The sequence below is a fragment of the Bidens hawaiensis genome, unplaced genomic scaffold (assembly GCF_021521415.1).
Source record: "Bidens hawaiensis isolate Kalapana, Puna unplaced genomic scaffold, B.hawaiensis_p1.1 tig00058334_1, whole genome shotgun sequence".
NCBI lineage: Eukaryota > Viridiplantae > Streptophyta > Magnoliopsida > Asterales > Asteraceae > Bidens > Bidens hawaiensis.
This window is the reverse complement of record NW_027500537.1, coordinates 38,371-60,563: the sequence shown is the minus strand read 5'-3', so window position 1 is coordinate 60,563 and position 22,193 is coordinate 38,371. Positions and strand designations below refer to the sequence as shown.

General features: G+C 37.7%; 1 protein-coding gene and 1 pseudogene across 2 annotated transcripts; both read right to left on the bottom strand.

Moving 5' to 3' along the window:
• Positions 1-163: 163 nt before the first annotated feature.
• On the bottom strand, positions 164-14,430 carry LOC143602305 (calcium-dependent protein kinase 4-like; annotated as a pseudogene). The gene is made up of 7 exons (XR_013147810.1): positions 13,895-14,430; positions 11,471-11,623; positions 11,233-11,385; positions 1,192-1,307; positions 701-868; positions 408-632; positions 164-318 (listed from the first exon to the last, which is right to left on the bottom strand). The product of XR_013147810.1 is annotated as a calcium-dependent protein kinase 4-like (transcript).
• Positions 14,431-15,332: 902 nt separating this feature from the next.
• On the bottom strand, positions 15,333-17,324 carry LOC143602304 (tetraketide alpha-pyrone reductase 1-like). The gene is made up of 5 exons (XM_077079465.1): positions 17,120-17,324; positions 16,732-16,901; positions 16,288-16,639; positions 15,607-15,799; positions 15,333-15,525 (listed from the first exon to the last, which is right to left on the bottom strand). Exons 1-5 carry the CDS (start codon positions 17,229-17,231, stop codon positions 15,384-15,386), a joined length of 969 nt encoding a protein of 322 aa, XP_076935580.1. The 5' UTR covers positions 17,232-17,324; the 3' UTR covers positions 15,333-15,383.
• Positions 17,325-22,193: the final 4,869 nt, after the last annotated feature.

Sequence of the window (22,193 nt, the reverse complement as noted above, 5' to 3'; positions counted from 1 at the left end):
GTAATATGGCACGCTACACATATTACAGACATGCAATATGACATATCACATATATTACATATATACAATATGTTATATACTTATATTACATTTGATTACATGTATATGATACGTGTGAACTAGATTATTAAATCATAAAACAAAGTAAACAAAAGCTTCGGGTTAATAATAACCACCAATTATTTGTGATAATTAAGACTAGACAGCCCTTGGTGAATTTAGCACAATATTCACACTGTTCTTCATCGTTCTTCTACCGACCCCTGCGTTTCCTTTTGTCATCATAGCCACAAATTCCCCATAATCAATCCTCCCATCCTGCAAGTGCAAAGTAACAACATAAGTCCATCAAACACAAACTTTTATATAGATATAGATACATTCATATTCATTATGTTTCTACTGACATTATCTTGATCAACTTCTTTAATAATATCCTCAACAAGAATATCAGTCATGTTGTGATCTGCACACGCCTGCTGAAGTTCATCAACCGTAATGTAACCGCTTCCATCTTTATCAAAATACTGAAACGCAGCAACCAGATGTTCCTCTCGTTCGAGTTTGTTCAGATGAAGTCTAGCCGCTACAAATTCAGCGTAGTCGATTGTTCCACTGTTGTCCACATCAGCCTGAAAACTAATAAGGTTAGTTTAACTGTTTAACAAAATTCGGGCGCAAAATTTAAGGATAATCTTACCACATCCATAAGGTCTTGTATTTCTGTATCCTTTAATGTAGAACCAAACTTCCTTAAACCGACTTTGAGTTCATCAAATGTAATCGCACCACTGTTATCGGTATCCATTGCCTTAAACATTTCCTTTAATCCCGCAATCTCCTCTTCCGACAAGCTCTCACCTATAACCTGAATCAAAACAAAAACAAAATAAATCATTCATTTTTTTCAATATCAAAAAGATTGTAAAATATAAGAAAATAATTTATTCATCTCCCCTGTAAAAGTTTAAAAAAATAAAATAATAATAATACAAGCAGAGTTCGTTTATATATAGAACATACTCATGTGAAAGCCATGTGTATGTAAACGTTTAAAATTTAAAGAAACATATAAACAAAATAGTTTAATGGTTTTTTGTGTACATAATATACACATTGGTATGCAAGATGTAATTTTTTTTAAAAATATATGAACCATTGATGAAAAGAAAATTCGCGAAATCTACATACCCGCAACGCCATCTTCTTTAACTTATTCATCACTGAGAAATGCTTCATACGAGAAAGAACTTCCGGATCGAGTTCCCTGTCAGGAGCAACTCCATTTTCACATATCCAAGGATGACCTGCACAATCATTATAAACAAAACTTGACCCAATGATATCAATATTCACAGCAAAATCGTAACATGTCAACAAAATACAGCGCAACTGATATTCAAATTGGTTAAAAGAGAGCATACAGTGTAACATCCTAAAATTTATAATGTTGAATAAAGAAAGTTATGTTTAGTGATTTCACGTTTTAGTTATTTAATGTCGAGTAAGGAACGGGTCATGGGCTTAGATTACGTAAGATGGGTTAAATGAGAATGGGCCTTGGGTCCGTGGGCTTATAAATACCCATCCCAAGCCCAAGATATCATTTTATTTCCATCTTTCTCTTTTACACACTCAAAAGCACACATAACCGACCGAGATCCGAAGTCGAGACCCGAGATTTTTGCTGGTAGATCTGAGTTGGAAAGGTAAGAACTAATCCCGCAAAGCTAATATTACTGAAAATGGTTAGGATTTGACGGGTTAATCGGACCCGAAACACAACTGCCCAAATCGGACCCCTAAAACGTCGATTTTAGGCCGATTTGATGGTTGGGATTTGTAGGCGCCGATCATACGATTCCGTGGGTACCAAAATCGAGTTATTTGGCTAAGAAACGAAGGAGTTATGGGCAAACAGATCTGCAGCGCGACAACTTCGCCTTCATCTGGGCAACTTCGCCTTCAAGCGATGAACTTCGCCTGCAAGCTAAGTTCGCCTGATGAACTTCGCCTGCAAGCCAAGTTCGCCTGATGATAAGTTCGCCTGAAGCCAAGTTCGCCTGATGGCAACTTCGCTGAAATGGTAACTTCGCCTAAAAGCCAAGTTCGCCTGAGGTTTAACTTCGCCTAAAAGCCAAGTTCGCCTAAGGTTTAACTTCGCCTAAAAGCCAAGTTCGCCTAAGGTTTAACTTCGCCTGAAGCCAAGTTCGCCTAAGGTTTAACTTCGCCTGAAGCCAAGTTCGCCTAAGGTTTAACTTCGCCTGAAGTGAAGTTCGATTATAAAATAAATTAAAAACCTAATGGAAAATGTGTTAAGGCTGTTATCGAAAATAAAATTTTTCCAAGCTGACCTGGCAGCTTAACCCCAGCCAGGGGCTCTGCCCCTTGGACCCCGCTAGGGGCTGCCGCCCCTAGAACCCCGCTGCCAGGGGCGCTGCCCCCGGACCCCCGTTCGTTGTGGGTCATATATAGATAGAAATACAAAACGAGTAGTAGTAGTTAATTGATATGTGTAAATATTATACAGTTAGCCGAGCCCAGTTAAAGAAAGGAATTACGATCAACGGCGAACGTAACAGGATCCAGGTGAGTTTCTAGCCCCATTCCTTGTTATATTTTCGGGGCTGTGTGCATACTTGATGTGTTGTTAATACATTTATCCTAAGTGATAAGTGTATGCCATATGTGATATATGTGATATGTATGAATGATTGCTTGATGGTTCGTGAACGATCTTCGGATATTGCACGTACTGTCAGGTTGTAACGTTATAAAGCCATATGTGATATATGTGATATGTATGAATGATTGCTTGATGGTTCGTGAACGATCTTCGGATATTGCACGTACTGTCAGGTTGTAACGTTATAAATATGGCAAGTATGATATGTATGTTTATGTGTATGAACGTAATAAAGTTAATAAAAGAAGGAAATGACGGTTGTATGGTTGTATGGTTACGAAAAGAGTACCGAGCCCTAATAATACTCGAGGTATGATGTATGGTTGTATGGTAACGAAGAGGGAATCGAACCCTACTAATATTCGAAAACAAGGGACCAGACCCTAATAATATCTGTGATGTTAGGGACCAGACCCTAATAATATCTGTGATGTTAGGGACCAGACCCTAATAATATCTGTGATGTTAGGGACCAGACCCTCATAATATCTGTGATGTTAGGGACCAGACCCTTATAATATCTGTGATGTTAGGGACCAGACCCTTATAATATCTGTGATGTTAGGGACCAGACCCTTATAATATCTGTGAGGTTATAGGGCGAAAGGCTCTTTAAAACGTATGATTATGAATAAAAAGAAAGTATGTAAGTAAGAAAGAAAGTATGTAAGTAAGAAAGAAAGTATGTAAGTAAGAATGAAGGTATGAGTACTTATGTGTGTATGAAAGAAAGTTATGAGGTTAAGTACGTATGTATGTAATAAGGTATTGTATGGTATTGTATGATTAACTAGAACTCACTCAGCGTAGCTGACTTTTAGTATGCACGCAGGTGAGTAGGTTGAGACAGCTGGCTTGAGTGGAGGACACATGGCAGAAGACTAAAGCCTGGCATCTGAAGATCTGATATGTTTTATAAGTTATGTTTTGATTTTGAAAGACAAGAGGAATGTTTTAAGACATGATTATGAATCGATATGTAATGTTTTATGAAGTTTTATATTCCGCGTAAAGTTTTTAATTAACTCTGATATTTAGAACTGTGTTTATGAGTAAATCCAACACGAAAGTAGGGTTACCGGTAACGGGGCCTTACAAGTTGGTATCAGAGCAAAGTTCGAGAGATTTAAGCATCCTACATGCTTAGACTCGAACAGAGAATGGGATTTAAGTAAGAAAAGAAAGAAGATGCCAGTTCAAGAATGCCATGTGTCGCTCAAGCAAGATCAGTAAAGGTGAAAGGTATGATTAAATGATATACGTTAATGAGAAAGAAAAGATATGAGAATGGTACGGATAGGAATAATTGATTGTTTTGAATTGACTAACTACTTAAGTAGAACCAGCACAAATAGACTCATAAAAGGAAGTGTATAGGACGCGGAAAGTAACGTGATCAGCTAATCACAACTGGCCACTGTTATTACCTGTTAGCCTTACTATCCTTGTACTAGATAGTTCCTTGAGTGATGATGTTTGTGTTTTCCCCTTTAGAATACTAATGGCTGGAGCTGGAGAATTTGTTGAAACTGGGGGTCGCACTGGGCGTCGTGGCAGGCCTCGTCTTGTCCGGAAACCCTCGGTGGAAGAAGCTTCCCACACCGAAGATGAAGGAAGCGCGGCTGGAGGAGACCAGAACAACAACGAAGAAGTTCAACTTAGCCCCGCAGTTCAAGCAGCCATCGTTCAGGCTGTAGTTGCTGCTGTGAAGAACCTGAATCCCGAAGGATCTGCTGGAAGCCGTGAGCGAACTGCTGAAGGGGCGGGTGGTGATGGTAGAAAGGATGGGGAAGGTGAAAGAGGGGCCTCGAGTGGGGATAAGTCAGTGAAAGTCGATGATAGGAGAGGAGGACAAGGTGGGTGCAGCTATAAGTCCTTCAAAGGTTGTGACCCGCCTAAGCTGACTGGTTTAGGAGACGCAATCGCTACTCTCCAGTGGATAACCGCTATGGACAAGGTTATCCGCATTAGCGAATGCCGTCCCGACCAAGCTGTGGGTTATGCTACTCAGTCATTCGTAGATGAGGCTATGTATTGGTGGGAGAGTGTGGAGCAGAGGAAGACCCGTGAAGAGATCAAAGAGATGAGGTGGGAAGATTTGAAAGAGTTGGTAATGAAGAAGTTCTGTGCAGATGCCGAGGTTGAAAGAACGGAGATGAAGTTCCAGAATTTGAAAGCCGGTATGATGACGCATCGTGAGTATACCACGGAGTTCAACCGACTATCTAGGTTGGTGCCTGACATGGTTGACACTGAGGTCAAGAGAATCAAATGTTATGTGAGAGGGTTGCCACAAAAGGTCCGCATGTTAGTCAGGGCGATTCAACCTGCTACTTTTGATTCGGCTGTTGGACTCGCGGAAATGGTCTATGCTGACGTGGCCGCGGATGATAGGGTGGAAAGGGACGAAGAGAAAGAGAAGAAAGGGGTCACTCCTGCTAAACGACCCGGTACTCAGTTATGGAACTCCAAGGATAAGAAACAGAAAGTGTGGGAGAAGAGATCGTGTAAGACCTGCGGAAAGAGGCATGGTGGTGAATGCAAGTGGGGTAAAAGTTCTAATGTTTGTCTCAAATGTGGAAAGGCTCATGGTGGAGAATGCAGAATGGGGTCGAATGCCTGTTATAAGTGCGGGAAGGTAGGGCATTATGCCAATGAGTGCAGTGCGAAGCCAGCATGTTACAAATGTGGCAAGACAGGCCATATGTCAAGGGAGTGCACTGAAGGTGTAGCTGGAGGTAGTGGAAAGAAGGATGCCGATCAAGCTAGGCCCAGAACTAGAGCCTACATGCTGACCCAGGAACAAGCCAGGCAGATTCCGGATGTCGTCACAGGTACGTTTCTAGTGAACGATGTTTCCGCTTCTGTATTATTTGATTCTGGTGCGAATAGAAGTTTTGTAGCTACGACGTTTAGTAAACTAGCTAAAATGAAAGGCTGCCGAGTGTCTGAAACTTTTGTAGTAGAAACCGCAAGTGACACTTCGGTGAAAATAACAAAAATGGTTAAGAATTGTAAGATAGAGTTAGAGGGACATGAGTTCCCTGTTACTTTGTATGTTATGGCCTTAGGAGGGTTCGATGTAGTCTTGGGTATGGATTGGTTGTCTGAGTTTGAGGCTCAGATAGTATGTAAAAGTAAGATGATAAGGTTAAAGTCATTGGATGGTAGTGCGGTGACGGTTTATGGTGATAAGGAGAGTTATGGGCTTAATGTCATTTCGATGATAAAAGCCGAGGGTTTGTTAAGGCGAGGGTGCGGTGCCTACCTGGCGTATGTTGTCAACGCTACGGCCGAGACGAAAGAAATGAAGAATGTTCCTATTGTGCGCGACTACCCAGAAGTATTCCCTGAGGATCTTCCGGGGTTGCCACCTGAGCGAGAGATAGAATTTCAGATAGATCTAGTACCAGGAGCCCAGCCCGTCGCGAAGGCGCCTTACCGTCTAGCACCGTCCGAGATGAAGGAATAGATGTCCCAACTGCAAGAACTCCTCGACAAGGGTTTTATCAGACCGAGTGTTTCTCCGTGGGGCGCACCGGTTTTGTTTGTGAAGAAAAAGGATGGAAGTATGAGAATGTGCATAGACTATCGTGAGTTGAATAAGCTTACGGTAAAGAATAGATACCCCTTGCCTAGGATTGACGATCTGTTTGACCAACTGCAAGGTTCGAGTTGGTTCTCACGAATAGATCTCAGATCAGGCTACCATCAGCTGAAGGTGAAAGAGGTAGACATCCCTAAAACAGCGTTCCGAACGCGGTATGGACACTACGAGTTCCTTGTAATGTCATTCGGTCTAACAAATGCTCCTGCAGCATTTATGGACATGATGAATAGGGTGTGTCGACCGATGTTGGATAAGTCGGTTATCGTCTTCATCGATGATATATTGATTTATTCAAAGAGTGAGTCTGACCATGCCGAGCATCTGAGAGAGGTATTGGAAGTTCTGAAGAAAGAAAGGTTGTACGCCAAGTTTTCGAAGTGCGCGTTCTGGTTAAGGGAAGTGCAATTTTTTAGGTCATGTGGTTAATCCGGAGGGGATTACCGTGGACCCAGCTAAGATTGAAGCGATAACGAATTGGAAGACTCCGCAGAATCCGACTGATATACGAAGCTTCCTAGGGTTAGCTGGCTACTATAGGAGATTCATCGAAGGTTTCTCCAAGATAGCCGCACCGCTGACCGGTATGACCCGAAAGACGATAGTATTCAATTGGGGAAAGTTTCAGGAGGAAGCCTTTGAAGAATTGAAGAAGAGACTCACGCAAGCTCCAATCCTTACTTTACCCGATGGTGATGAGGATTTCGTTGTTTGTGCTGATGCCTCGCATCAAGGGTTAGGTTGCGTGTTGATGCAACGAGGGAAGGTGATAGCTTACGCGTCTAGACAGTTGAAAGTCCATGAGAGTACGTATCCGACGCATGATTTGGAGTTAGCAGCTGTAGTGCATGCTCTTAAGATATGGAGGCATTACCTGTACGGTACTAAGTGCACTATCTATACAGATCATAAGAGTTTAAAGTACTTCTTCGAGCAGAAAGAATTGAACATGAGGCAGAGAAGATGGTTAGAATTGATAAAGGATTACGACCGTGAGATTAAGTATTACCCCGGTAAAGCTAACGTGGTCGCTGATGCGCTAAGTCGTAAGAATGAGGAAGTCCTTGCAACCGTGAAATCATACAAGTTGATCATGAACTCAAGTCTTTTTGAAGAAATCATCAAAGTGCAGTCAGAAGTGTTAGTAGACGAAGGGTTAGTAAAGAAAGAAAGGATTTATGGCCAGCAAGATGAGTTGATGGAAAACACTCATGGAGTTAAGACTAGGTTCGACCGTATGTGGATCCCACGCCATGGTGATCTTAGAAGTCGAATCTTAGATGAAGCTCATAAGTCAAGGTACTCAATCCATCCAGGAGCTACAAAGATGTACCAAGACTTGAAAAGAGATTACTGGTGGCCAGGAATGAAGAACGATGTAGTGGATTATGTTAGTAAGTGCTTAACTTGCTTACAAGTCAAAGCCGAGCACCAAAAGCCTTATGGGAAGATGCAACCGCTAGAGATACCTGAGTGGAAATGGGAACACATCACCATGGATTTCATAACTAAGCTACCTCGTACAGCTAAGCAACATGATACCATCTGGGTGATTGTGGACCGTTTGACCAAGAGTGCTCACTTTCTGCCCATACGAGAGGCCATCTCGTCAGAAGTGTTAGCAAGCTTGTTCATCAAGGAAGTGGTAACCAAGCATGGAGTACCGTTATCGATCGTGTCTGATAGGGACACACGGTTTACTTCGAGGTTCTGGAAGAAATTTCATGAAGCTATGGGGACGAGGTTGAACATCAGTACGGCGTATCATCCTCAAACCGATGGACAGTCTGAAAGGACGATCCAAACCCTTGAGGATATGCTACGTGCTTGCGTTTTAGATTTTGGTGGAAGTTGGGATGATCATCTGCATCTGGCAGAGTTCTCCTATAACAACAGTTACCATTCGAGTATTGGTATGCCACCGTTTGAGATGCTTTACGGTAGACGATGTAGAACCCCGGTGTGTTGGGGTGAGATTGGTCAGAAAGAAATGGGAAGCCTAGAAGTGGTTCAAGAAACGTCTTCAAAGTTCGATCAGATCAAAGCAAGAATGAAAGCCGCTCAAGACAGACAAAAGTCTTATGCAGATAAGCGGCGACGACCAATTGAGTTTAACGTTGGCGACTATGTGATGCTTAAGGTCTCGCATTGGAAAGGAATTATCCGTTTTAGAAAGAGAGGGAAGCTAAGTCCGAGGTACATTGGACCATTTAAAATTTTGTATCGTGTGGGGGAAGTAGCTTATAAGCTGGATTTTCCCGATGAGTTAGAAGGAATTCATTCAACCTTCCATGTTTCTCATCTGAGGAAGTGTCTAGCTGATGACACGTCTCACGTGCCATTAATGGACATTGAGGTTGATGAACAATTGAACTACATCGAGCAACCGATAAAGATCGTTGATCGCAAGGAGAAGCAGCTTCGTCACAAAACTATACCTTTGGTAAAAGTAATATGGAAACACCGCAAGGGATCAGATGCTACTTGGGAAGCCGAGGATGAGATGCGCAAGTTTTACCCTAGTTTGTTTATATAATAGTTAGGTTTCGGGGACGAAACCTCCTTAAGGGGGGAAGACTTGTAACATCCTAAAATTTATAATGTTGAATAAAGAAAGTTATGTTTAGTGATTTCACGTTTTAGTTATTTAATGTCGAGTAAGGAACGGGTCATGGGCTTAGATTACGTAAGATGGGTTAAATGAGAATGGGCCTTGGGTCCGTGGGCTTATAAATACCCATCCCAAGCCCAAGATATCATTTTATTTCCATCTTTCTCTTTTACACACTCAAAAGCACACATAACCGACCGAGATCCGAAGTCGAGACCCGAGATTTTTGCTGGTAGATCTGAGTTGGAAAGGTAAGAACTAATCCCGCAAAGCTAATATTACTGAAAATGGTTAGGATTTGACGGGTTAATCGGACCCGAAACACAACTGCCCAAATCGGACCCCTAAAACGTCGATTTTAGGCCGATTTGATGGTTGGGATTTGTAGGCGCCGATCATACGATTCCGTGGGTACCAAAATCGAGTTATTTGGCTAAGAAACGAAGGAGTTATGGGCAAACAGATCTGCAGCGCGACAACTTCGCCTTCATCTGGGCAACTTCGCCTTCAAGCGATGAACTTCGCCTGCAAGCTAAGTTCGCCTGATGAACTTCGCCTGCAAGCCAAGTTCGCCTGATGATAAGTTCGCCTGAAGCCAAGTTCGCCTGATGGCAACTTCGCTGAAATGGTAACTTCGCCTAAAAGCCAAGTTCGCCTGAGGTTTAACTTCGCCTAAAAGCCAAGTTCGCCTAAGGTTTAACTTCGCCTAAAAGCCAAGTTCGCCTAAGGTTTAACTTCGCCTGAAGCCAAGTTCGCCTAAGGTTTAACTTCGCCTGAAGCCAAGTTCGCCTAAGGTTTAACTTCGCCTGAAGTGAAGTTCGATTATAAAATAAATTAAAAACCTAATGGAAAATGTGTTAAGGCTGTTATCGAAAATAAAATTTTTCCAAGCTGACCTGGCAGCTTAACCCCAGCCAGGGGCTCTGCCCCTTGGACCCCGCTAGGGGCTGCCGCCCCTAGAACCCCGCTGCCAGGGGCGCTGCCCCCGGACCCCCGTTCGTTGTGGGTCATATATAGATAGAAATACAAAACGAGTAGTAGTAGTTAATTGATATGTGTAAATATTATACAGTTAGCCGAGCCCAGTTAAAGAAAGGAATTACGATCAACGGCGAACGTAACAGGATCCAGGTGAGTTTCTAGCCCCATTCCTTGTTATATTTTCGGGGCTGTGTGCATACTTGATGTGTTGTTAATACATTTATCCTAAGTGATAAGTGTATGCCATATGTGATATATGTGATATGTATGAATGATTGCTTGATGGTTCGTGAACGATCTTCGGATATTGCACGTACTGTCAGGTTGTAACGTTATAAAGCCATATGTGATATATGTGATATGTATGAATGATTGCTTGATGGTTCGTGAACGATCTTCGGATATTGCACGTACTGTCAGGTTGTAACGTTATAAATATGGCAAGTATGATATGTATGTTTATGTGTATGAACGTAATAAAGTTAATAAAAGAAGGAAATGACGGTTGTATGGTTGTATGGTTACGAAAAGGGTACCGAGCCCTAATAATACTCGAGGTATGATGTATGGTTGTATGGTAACGAAGAGGGAATCGAACCCTACTAATATTCGAAAACAAGGGACCAGACCCTAATAATATCTGTGATGTTAGGGACCAGACCCTAATAATATCTGTGATGTTAGGGACCAGACCCTAATAATATCTGTGATGTTAGGGACCAGACCCTCATAATATCTGTGATGTTAGGGACCAGACCCTTATAATATCTGTGATGTTAGGGACCAGACCCTTATAATATCTGTGATGTTAGGGACCAGACCCTTATAATATCTGTGAGGTTATAGGGCGAAAGGCTCTTTAAAACGTATGATTATGAATAAAAAGAAAGTATGTAAGTAAGAAAGAAAGTATGTAAGTAAGAAAGAAAGTATGTAAGTAAGAATGAAGGTATGAGTACTTATGTGTGTATGAAAGAAAGTTATGAGGTTAAGTACGTATGTATGTAATAAGGTATTGTATGGTATTGTATGATTAACTAGAACTCACTCAGCGTAGCTGACTTTTAGTATGCACGCAGGTGAGTAGGTTGAGACAGCTGGCTTGAGTGGAGGACACATGGCAGAAGACTAAAGCCTGGCATCTGAAGATCTGATATGTTTTATAAGTTATGTTTTGATTTTGAAAGACAAGAGGAATGTTTTAAGACATGATTATGAATCGATATGTAATGTTTTATGAAGTTTTATATTCCGCGTAAAGTTTTTAATTAACTCTGATATTTAGAACTGTGTTTATGAGTAAATCCAACACGAAAGTAGGGTTACCGGTAACGGGGCCTTACATACAGAGAACTTGATGAGCAGTTAACCGATCCTTAGGGTGAGAACACAACATGCTTCTAACAAGATCTTTTGCACTCTCAGATATAAGTGGCCACGGGTCTGATTCAAAGTCTACATTTCCCTTCAAAACCTCATCAAATATTCCCTGTTGCGATTCTACACAATATAGTTACATAAGCATCCACAAACTTGCTTTAATGAAATCTATCATCTATAACACACAGTTTATAAACTGTAACACGTGTATACCAGCCCCAAAACGGAGGTACACCGCTTAAAAGTATGTAAAGTATGACCCCGGCCGTCCATACATCTGCTTCTTGCCCGTAACGCTTTAACAACACCTCAGGTGCAACATAATATGGGCTTCCAACAACATCTGAGAATACTTGACCTGAACATAAATAGAATCCGGTTACACTTGGAAACAAAATATAAAAATGTGGAAGTCAAAGTAATGGTAAAATATCTAAGACTATCTCCATCTGTAAGGGCTAAAAATACACACAAACGTGTCTGCTGCCACATCATATTTCTACTAATCCCACAAAAAACACTCATTTTCTCTCCAACCCTACAAACATCCTTACAAATCCTCATATTTCCACATCATAACTAGTTTTTACAGTTTTTTTTATGATCAATTTTTTTTTTGACTAAATCTACCTATTTACAAGAATTTATATCGGAAACAAATACTTTGTTAGTAAAGCAATATACAAAAATTAAAGTATTGTACAAAAGAAATAAAATTAGTGTAAAAAATAAATAAATAATGATTTCAAAATAATAACAATACATATTTTTTTTTATTTTAACCAATTACTACACTTAAAACAGTGTAAAATTAAAAATAATTGTAATGTACAAGTCATTAATGTACACGAAGAGTGTTAAAAAAAAGTTAAAATGTTTTTTTTTTCATTTGAACCCTCCATCATGTTCCCATTTTGCCCTTGTGAAAGGGCACTACAACAACCTATCACGGACCTATGGATTATATACTTGTTTTTTAATAGCAAATACACATTTGTTCTTGGAATATACTTTTGGCAAATTTTGCCCTCCCGAAACTCGAACCCCTAACCACCCCAGGAAGGAACCCTTTGGAAAGGCCTCCCTGACACTATCACACTAATAAGTATATATATTAACACTAGTTTGAGCCCCGTGTATTACACTGGTAATTTATTAAAAAAAATAAATTTTAACCATTAAAAGAATACAATTAACAACAAATTTATCATATATTATTAATACAATTACAATATACATTATATTTAAGTGAATTACAAAACAAACATTACATAAATATATTACAAATAAGTAAAAATTTCCTTGTACTCTACATTTGTGATTGTATTGGTCAAAGCACCTTGTTTATTAAAAAATCAAAATATTTAATCCATGTCTGCTTGTAACTCTTGATAGGACCACACATAGTCATTCGTGTAAATGGAACATATTTGAAAATGTAAATAGAAACACGATTAAGTAATAATTATTGAAAATGTAAATGAATATATATGTGTGTGTGTGTGTGATGAAGATCCTAAGAGAACTTTTTGAAATTTAGAACTTTGAGAACCATTTTTAACAAAAAAAAACCTTTTAAAAATATAAAACAAAATTTTTAAAAAGGTAAAAAAAACCAATTTTTTTTTATTTTTATCGCGTTTCATAAAAAAAACTTAATTATACACATATGTATATTTTCATTTAATCTCGATTTAAATAATGTACACATATGTACATTACCAGTTATTTAATTGTACATATGCGTATAAAGAATAACATATATAAAATTAAAAAAATAAGTATTATACGTACATATATGTATACTTTTGCTAAACCTATATTTTTTTATTATTTTTTTTACTTTTTATGAAACCGGGATGAAAAATAATTTCTTTTTGTTTTTTTACGTTTTTAAAATTTTTGTTTTTTTTGTTTTATTTATTTGAGAGGTTTTTTTGGTTAAAAATGGTTTTCAAAGTTCTTAATTTCAAAAATCTCTTTTAGGATCTTAGATGCAACAAAGCAATGCCTTGTTTGCATTTATCTGTAAAAAAGTTGACACCAACAATCTCGCCATACCTGCATGTTAGAAACATAATTTATAAGTATAAAGGCCTTTGTTAACATGTTATGCCAAGCAAAACACTAACTAACCCGTGAAGAAGACAACTATAACCTAATTAACAGTAGTCGACGTCATCCAAAAGCACATAGAAGCGGAGTGACCCTCATCCAAAAGTAGAGATTCGTATATAAATTAAAATCCATAATAATAGCACCAAAGCTATATAAATAACTCTAAATTCAGTAATTCAACAGTGAATATGATAAAATCAATTTGATATGTGGTGGTGGTGGTGGTGGTGGCCGTGGAAAGGGGCGACAGTGGTGGTGGTGGTGGCGACCATTGATGGAGTTGGGAGAAATTTGGATCTAGGGTTTGATTGAATAAAAGACAGTAGGTTTGAATAAAAATGAAGTGGATGGGTAATGACCTATATAGGATCCATATTTAAGAAAATGAGTTAAAAATATGAGAATGGATGAGAGTGTGACAAGTGGCATGTAGTAGTAGTTATTTATTAGAGTATTAAGATTAAGATTAACATTGATATAAAACAAAGATGAATAACCAAGTGTTTAATACCTGGCTTGAAGAATATGGAGCCCAAAATCAATCGCATTTAAAGAAAAATCAACATCCTTATTAATCAACAAGAAATTCTCAGGCTTTAAATCTCGATGCATAACGCCAAGCGAATGACACGCCTGAACGACATCAATAATAATCTTGATCAACTCAGCCGCGTTGCGCTCACTATAATTCCCCTTGTCAATAATCCTATCAAATAACTCGCCACCATTGCAAAGCTCCATAACAATATGAACATATAGCGGGTCCTCATATGCGCCTTTAATGGTGACAATATGCGGGTGGCCCGACAGATGGTGCATGATCTGAATCTCCCTCCTGACATCTTCCACGTCTTCTTTGGATATTAATTTCCTCTTTGAAATAGATTTGCAGGCGTATTGTGTACCCGTGGAATTCTTGGTGCATAAATAGGTTGTTCCAAATTGACCCTGGCCTAGCTTTTGGCCCAATGTGTAGAGGTCACGAATGTTTTCGGTTTTATGGCCTATAACGTAGAACGCTTGGTTTGCTGCACCGTGGCGGTTCATGATGTATTCAACAATTTTTGGGACTGTTGTTAAATTTGCGGTAAGATGTTTGTGTCGATGAAGGAACGTGTTTCATATACCGAAAGCCTCTTAATTTCTTGGTCATCCAATTTACTGCAAACATTTATATGAATCAGCACACACACTATCTGTTTGTTTCTGAAGTATGGTTAAAATTGGATACCGCATTTATAGGTTCGGTACTGGTACATTATTTTTTTTATTATCGATCACATCAAATTCATTGGTAACGAAGACATAAAAAATCGTATCAATTTGTATTAAGGAAGAAAGGTGGAAACGAATGATGGTGAATAAGTAAGTGTTTGGATTGAGAGACATGACCTGACCATATGATTGAAAAGGACAAAAAAGAAACTTAAAATCTATGGGAAATGAAATGAATAATAAGAAGAATGAAATTACCAGATTGGATGAAGGTGATGTAGGAGGAACAAGAATTGAAATATGATTATTACTATTATGGGAATTGGGTTCCCCCTGTTGTTGATGAGAAAACATCCATCGGTTGGGTGTTTGTGTTTCTTTCGTTCGTGCTGACCATTACCCCAGTTTGACTTCTCTCTCTCTCTCACGTGGCGTCATCATTTAATTCTAATTTCTAAATTAAAAAACAAAGAGCTTTTTGTTATTTACAACAATCATCATGGATGGATGTGTTAGAATCATGTTATTTTATTCAAATCTTTCTTGTCTTTGGATGTTGATTATACCAACAACTGGGTATACACACACAAGACTTGTTCAAACTAGCAAGTATTTATGGTACCACATTCATTTTATATATATAAAAATACTAGCCACATAGATAGATAGATAGATAGATACCTAGCTTAGCTTATAATTACACACCAACATGATGCTGCTACATTTTTATTATAACACTTGGTACCATTTTCATCAAACACAAACTAGTCATATTTTTAACTTGACTAAGGCATAGCAAGATGGCCTTGTTCCACAAGAGATGTGACACAATCATCAAACATCTCTTCAATCGACTTAAACTTGAACCCTAAACTCTTCATCTTTGAAGTGCTAAACTCATAATACGGTCGCTCGTGCTGCTCAAAACTGAAGATATATATATATATACACACACAATAACACGTTAGCCTTTACTTATAATGGTAAGAATATAAGTTTAATTAGTACCTCTTTGGGATAGGTAATGTGGGATAACGCGCTGCCAAAAGCGACACGAGGTCATTGTTATCAATGACGGTTGAGCTGCATATATATCGTCCTTGAGCGTTTTCGTGTTCATAAACTAGAATATGGCATAGAGCAACATCATCTATATGAACATATCCCATCCTCCCATGCCAATAAAACCTCTCTGTTTCACCTGTTCTCATTCACAACTACAAGTTACAACTTATGTATTTATTCTTTAATTAGGATTAAAAAAATTTAAAAATAATTATTAAACAAAAGGTCCTTGCACTTTTGCACCCAAATTTCAAATATGAGATCCATTAGTTAAAAAACAACCCAAATCGACCCGTTAATAAATAAAGTGTTGTTGTTTACATATCTAATTGGTATAAAGCTGTAGTTTTTGAAACTCGGGTACTAAAGTTGCAAAGCAATAGAAAGGTTTTAAGTGCCATGATCCTAGTCAGCCTCCCATGACTCCGTTAAACCACAACACTCACCTAAGTATGATGGCGACTAGCCATTTTTCTTTTATTTTATATGTTAGTTAATCAAAGTTACCCTACAACGCGCTAGTTAGGTTAAAACTCCAATGGTGACGTGATAGTGATATAATTATCCCACAACATAGCGCTTTATAACTATCACCGCCTTATAACTATCACCTCAAGACCTCACCTTGAAGCAAGCCCAAGATATCTGTGGCAGTAGAACATAAAGTAGGGGGTATGCTGGGTCCCACCACAAATGATGGAATAACAGTGACCAAATTGATCCCATTTTCATTGCAAAACTCCCATGCTGCTTTCTCTGCCATGGTTTTTGACAATGCATACCAAATCTTGAGTTTTTCACAGATTTCAACAGAGCTCCAAGATGACTCATCCAAAGGTATCTTAGGGTCAACCTTCTCTTTGATCCTGAGCGTCGAGGAGGATGATGTCAGAACAACCCGTCTTAGAGACGGGTTCTTCTTACATGAACGTAACACATTCAGTGTCCCGTTCACAGCAGGTTTTATGATCTCTTCCTATAAAATGTTGGGTGTGCATTACATTTAATAATAATATATATGTCATCATATATAATTAGACTTGATGAAATTACAACATACAAACATACCCTTGGGTTAGTAATGTGTCCAAGAACCGGGGAGGCCATGTGAAACACACCCGCGCACCCCATGATTGCATCGTCAAAGCTTCCTTCTTCGGTTAGCTCCGCTTTCACCAGGCGTAGTCTCTCTTTTGACCCTTGTAAGTTCCATAAGTGAGCTAGTTTTGCTTCATTTTCTACAAAATTTAAGCACAAAATAGTATCAATAGTGGTGTGCTATATACAATCACAAAAATTATATCGTCTTAGTAACAATTTTTTTATTTTTTTATTTTTAGGTGAATAAAACATTTACATGCTCTTTTTAGCTAATTTTTTTTTAATTTAGTTTACATGTTAAGACACTTTTTCTATTGTCCCGTTAGAGATAAAATATGAACACGACTAGACATACCAGGGTCTCTAACGGTGCCAATGACATGATAACCAGATAACAGGAGTCGTTTGATGAGCCAAGAAGCAAGGAAACCCGATGCACCGGTTACACAAACCGTGCCATGATCCATAACTTCTCGGGTGTCAAATGGTGTGATGTTATGAAATAAATATAGGCAGGTGGCCAGAACGTTTCACATGGTAGTATGAGAAGTTAAGTCACATCATACACATGAGTTTGTTTTATTTATTTGGAAAGAGATAGATGTTCATGTTATAAGCATATTCTCATCATTGTGTTCTACTTATATTAATTTTTCTTTTTCATGGACGGAATTCATATAATAGCAAGTTGAAATGGGGCCGGCCAATAGCAACTTAGGATGGCCCACCACGCAGGGCCCATTCTCAAGTTTGCATAAAATATTTTTTCTTCGTTTATAAATGTATCAAAAAAGGAAAGATAAAATAAAATAAAAAAAAATTACCAAAATAAACATGTTTGACAAAAAATTTACCAAAATAGACATTTTATTTTAGCCTACATCTCTCAAATCATTGGTTTTTTGACCAATAAACAACTGACACGTCACCGAAGCCGGCTAATGCGGCTAAGCCTTAGCCGCCACTTTATGGGCACGGAATTTTATGAAAAGTAAACGGGTCCCACCTTTAGCCAATAAAAATTCGACACATGTCAAAGGCGCTTAAACTTAGCCTACATCTATGGTTATTTAGCCGGCATCTTTGACTCTTAGACGGTTTCGGGATACGTGTCTATTTAGTTAGCCGGCTTCAAATATTCCTTCTTAGCCGGCTCCAACTCGACTTGTAGCTAAGGCTTCACTTAGCCGCCTTCTTTTTTTCATTTAGCCGTCTAATTTTAGCCGCCAAAATTGAATATTTTACCAAACTTACCAACTCTATTATACATTTAGCCGGCTTCACTTAGTCTTCTTAGCCGGTGTAAATTTAGCCCCCAAAATTAAATATTTTTATCTACTCAATTAATTATTTAGCCGGCTTCGCTTAGCCGTCGATTTTTTTTCTCCTAGCCGGCATGTTTTAGCAATCAGAAATAAATACATTTACCTACCCAAATTTAATTTTTCACCAACCATTTTTATAAAACTATTCAACCATATTCAACACATCTTATAAAACCGTCTTCACCATCTCAAACTTTTTTACTTTCTTATCACAAGATCCTCATTTTTTTAGAAAATATGTTTGTTAACGTCGTCGTTTATAGTAGTGGTATTCAACAATCCGATCAATAGCATGCCAATTCCCACCACTATAAACGACGACGTTAACAAACATATTTTTTTTTAAATGAGGATCTTGTGATAAGAAAGTAAAAAAGTTTGAGATGGTGATGATGGTTTTATAAGATGAAGTGAATATGGTTGTATAATATTATAAAAATGGTTGGTGAAAAATTAAATTTGTAGGTATTTCTGATTGCTAAAACATGCCAGCTATGAGAAAAAAATTGACGGCTAAGCGAAGCCGGCTAAATAATTAATTGAGTAGGTAAAAATATTTAATTTTGGGGGCTAAATTTACACCGGCTACGAAGAAGGCTAAGTGAAGCCGGCTAAATATTTAATAAAGTTGGTAAGTTTGGTAAAATATTCAATTTTAGCGGCTAAAATTATACGGCTAAATGAAAAAAAGAAGGCGGCTAAATGAAGCCTTAGCCTACAAATCGAGTTGGAGCCGGCTAACAAGGAATATTTGGAGCCGACAAACTAAATAGACACGTATCCCGTAGCCGGCTAAGAGTCAAAGATGCCGGCTAAATAACCATAGATGTAGGCTAAGTTTAGACGCCTTTGACACATGTCAAATTTTTATTGGTTAAAGGTGTGATCCGTTTACTTTTCATAAAATTTCGTGTCCATAAAGTGGCGGCTAAGGCTTAGCAGCCTTAGCCGGCTTCAATGACGTGTCAGTTGTTTATTTGTCCAAAAACCAATGATTATTTTGGTAATTTTCCCAAATAAAAACCTAGCAAATAAGGTAATTTGAATGTTGCTTTGGTGGTATTTGCGTCTGGCACCGTGTTTGCAGTTTACGGGTACAGTCGTAGGGGAGTGCATGGTTTAGTTATTAACCTCAATCAAATTAATAATTTCTTTCCTTTTAAAAGCATTAACCTTTCGTTTAGAGTAGGCTCGTTAAACATTTAAACCCATTAAAATCCCATCTTGTCTACTCGCATAAGCCCCCCGATACTCTAGATAGTATCGTCAGGATAGGGATGGGATTTTGGCCACATATACATCTCATCCCCATTTTGAATTCAGGGTACACAGTGTCCCTTGCAAATACAAACTTGTACCTTTCGAATAGAGTTAAGTGTCATTTTAGTACATGTGGTTTACTAAATTACGCAACTTTAGTACCATTTTTGAATTTTATGCAAATGGCTACTCCACGTTTCTAAAACTTGTCTAACCCCGTCAATTTTTCTCGTTAAGTCGTGGGTAAAATGGTAATTTCATCTATTTTATAGATCATTTAATCAAATCCCCCCCCCCCTTTTTGTTTAGTTTTAAGACATTTCAAAACCCTAGGGGCTAATGGTGTCAACTCTCTAAACCAAACAGCCCCCCACCCCTTTCCCTTTCGTTTTTCCGGCTCCCACCCCACACACCACCGGCGAGACTCCGGCCATATCAAATCTGGCCAACCTCTTAATTTTCGATTTAAATCCCAACCCAAAACGTTTATTCAGTAATTCAAAAGGCAACAACTGATTCACCTGCTAAATGTCCCGTTCAATTTGCGTGCCGATTTTACTCCCATCTAAACTAATCGTCCGTCTTCAATAACAACAATCTTAAACATTCACGCAATTTAGAATCACGTACCAACATCCAACGTACTGATTAACCTCAATTCCTTCTCAACAGTTTTTCTTAACCTCATCCAACAGATCAATCGTAATTTGCAATATAATATGTGTAGTACATTAACATGATGAAACAACAAATCAACAGAGATTTGGTTAAAGGAATCAAAGGACAGACTCGTGCCTGAATGTGTTAGTGTAACTCGTCACATGATCCGTAATGACTGATTTTGACATTTCTAGGGTTTATGAAGATTTGGAGGTCTTTCAAAGTTCACAATAAAAATATTCATAACCAGCTTATGAACAAGTTAGTCACTTGTCCTGGTGGCTTGTGCATCAATCGTTAAGTCTTCGTATCAGTCATAGGCGCGAGTTCGACTCCTTGACACTACATAATTTTTTGAGTTTATGATAAAATAATTGAAATTACATGTTTACCCTTGACTTAACGAGGAAAAATTAACGGGGTTAGAAAAAGGTATTAAAATGACAAGTTTTGGAAACGTGAAGTAGCCATTTGCATAAAATTCAAAAACGGTATTTAAGTTACGTAATTGAGTAAACCACGGGTACTAAAATGACACTTAACTCCTTTTGAATAAAAAGCAGTTATATCTTATCTTCATCTGTTATATCTTATCTTCATGAAAGATGATTACACAGGGCAAAATCAATAGTAATAATAAATTGTGACATAAATATTGGAACAAAATGCTAGCTCAAATTACAAACATTGTATACATCAGTCATATAAACTGTGTTTTTCTATAAGTAATATTTGTAAGGTAAATCCTACACTAAAACACATTTTATTTCAAACACTAATTTGGATCAATCTATCCCCGGCCTCTTTGGAATTTGCTTCCGCGTGGTCTTAAGGCATCCTTCGATCGACCTCAAGTTGTAGACTCGAAAATATGTCAAGTTCGACGTGTTTGTGAATGACGGAGACATCAGAGCCAAATTGACCCGTTGGTTACCAACCATAAACTTGAACGACATATAAGATAATGAAACTAGAAAAAACTATAAGTAACGGAGTGAAAAAAAAAAAAAAACACTAGTGTTAAATACAATAACATGGACATGTTGGGTTAATAGGTAAAATGTAGTACAAAACAAGGTTAAGCTTGGGTCAATTTGAGTTTAGTTTGAGGAGGTTGTAACAATGACTTTTAAGCCGACTCGAAAAACTTAATATTTTTTAAGAGGTTATTTTTAAAATTGAATTTGTTTAAACCCATGTAAAAAATATTTATCAATAAGGAAAACGCATTTTACGCTTACGATTTATAACAAAATGTAAACATATCTCAATAACCTTTATAAGAAAAAAATTAAAAATATAAAATCCAACAAATAAATCATTTTCAGAAAATCCAACAAACTAAAAATTTGATCAAACGTAGTATTCAATAAACACGTCTTTCAATCTATAATTTCTTTTAATCATTGTTGTCCGTTGAATTCGAATTCAAAACTCGTTTTTCAAACTCAAGTGTTTAAAGACTTTGTAAAAGTTTTATATTAAATTTGATGATAATGAAAATAATAGCATATGGGGGTGTTTGGCCTAGCTTTTATTTTTAAGCTTATGCTTATATATAAAATTAGATTATAGTTTTTTTTTCTATTATTTGATAAGCTCTTTCTAAGTGTTTGGATTAGCTTATATTCTACAAGTTAATTATGTGCCTTAATAAGTTGTTAAATTCAACATTCTTTAATTTGTTAGAGTAATAATTACTAATCCACCACCATTTGAGGACAAATAAGTAATTTACGCACTTAAACAATAAGCTTGTATCAAATAAGCTAAAAAAACCATCTTTATATAAGCTTTTTCAAATGAGCTTATATAAGCTAATAAGCATAAGCTTAAAAAGCTAAGCCAAACACCAAGTTAAGCTTATTTTATAAAAAAAAAGCAAAAAAAAAAAAGCTATAAGCTTGATTAAAAAAACTAGGCCAAACACCCCCAATATGTTTCTTTTCTTTTAGGCAATGGTTATTTATACACCCTTTTTAGTTATTCACACACCCTTTAAACACACACCATATCTATATATACATTCTTTAACACACACCATATCTATATATACATCATATAAAGAATGTATGAATAACACATCCCTTCTTTTATTGATTTAAGTCTTATAGGGTAGGAACCCAACTCTATCTGAGTTGTCATCACTCTGAAAAGATTCTTTTGAGTAAAATGAAAAAGATT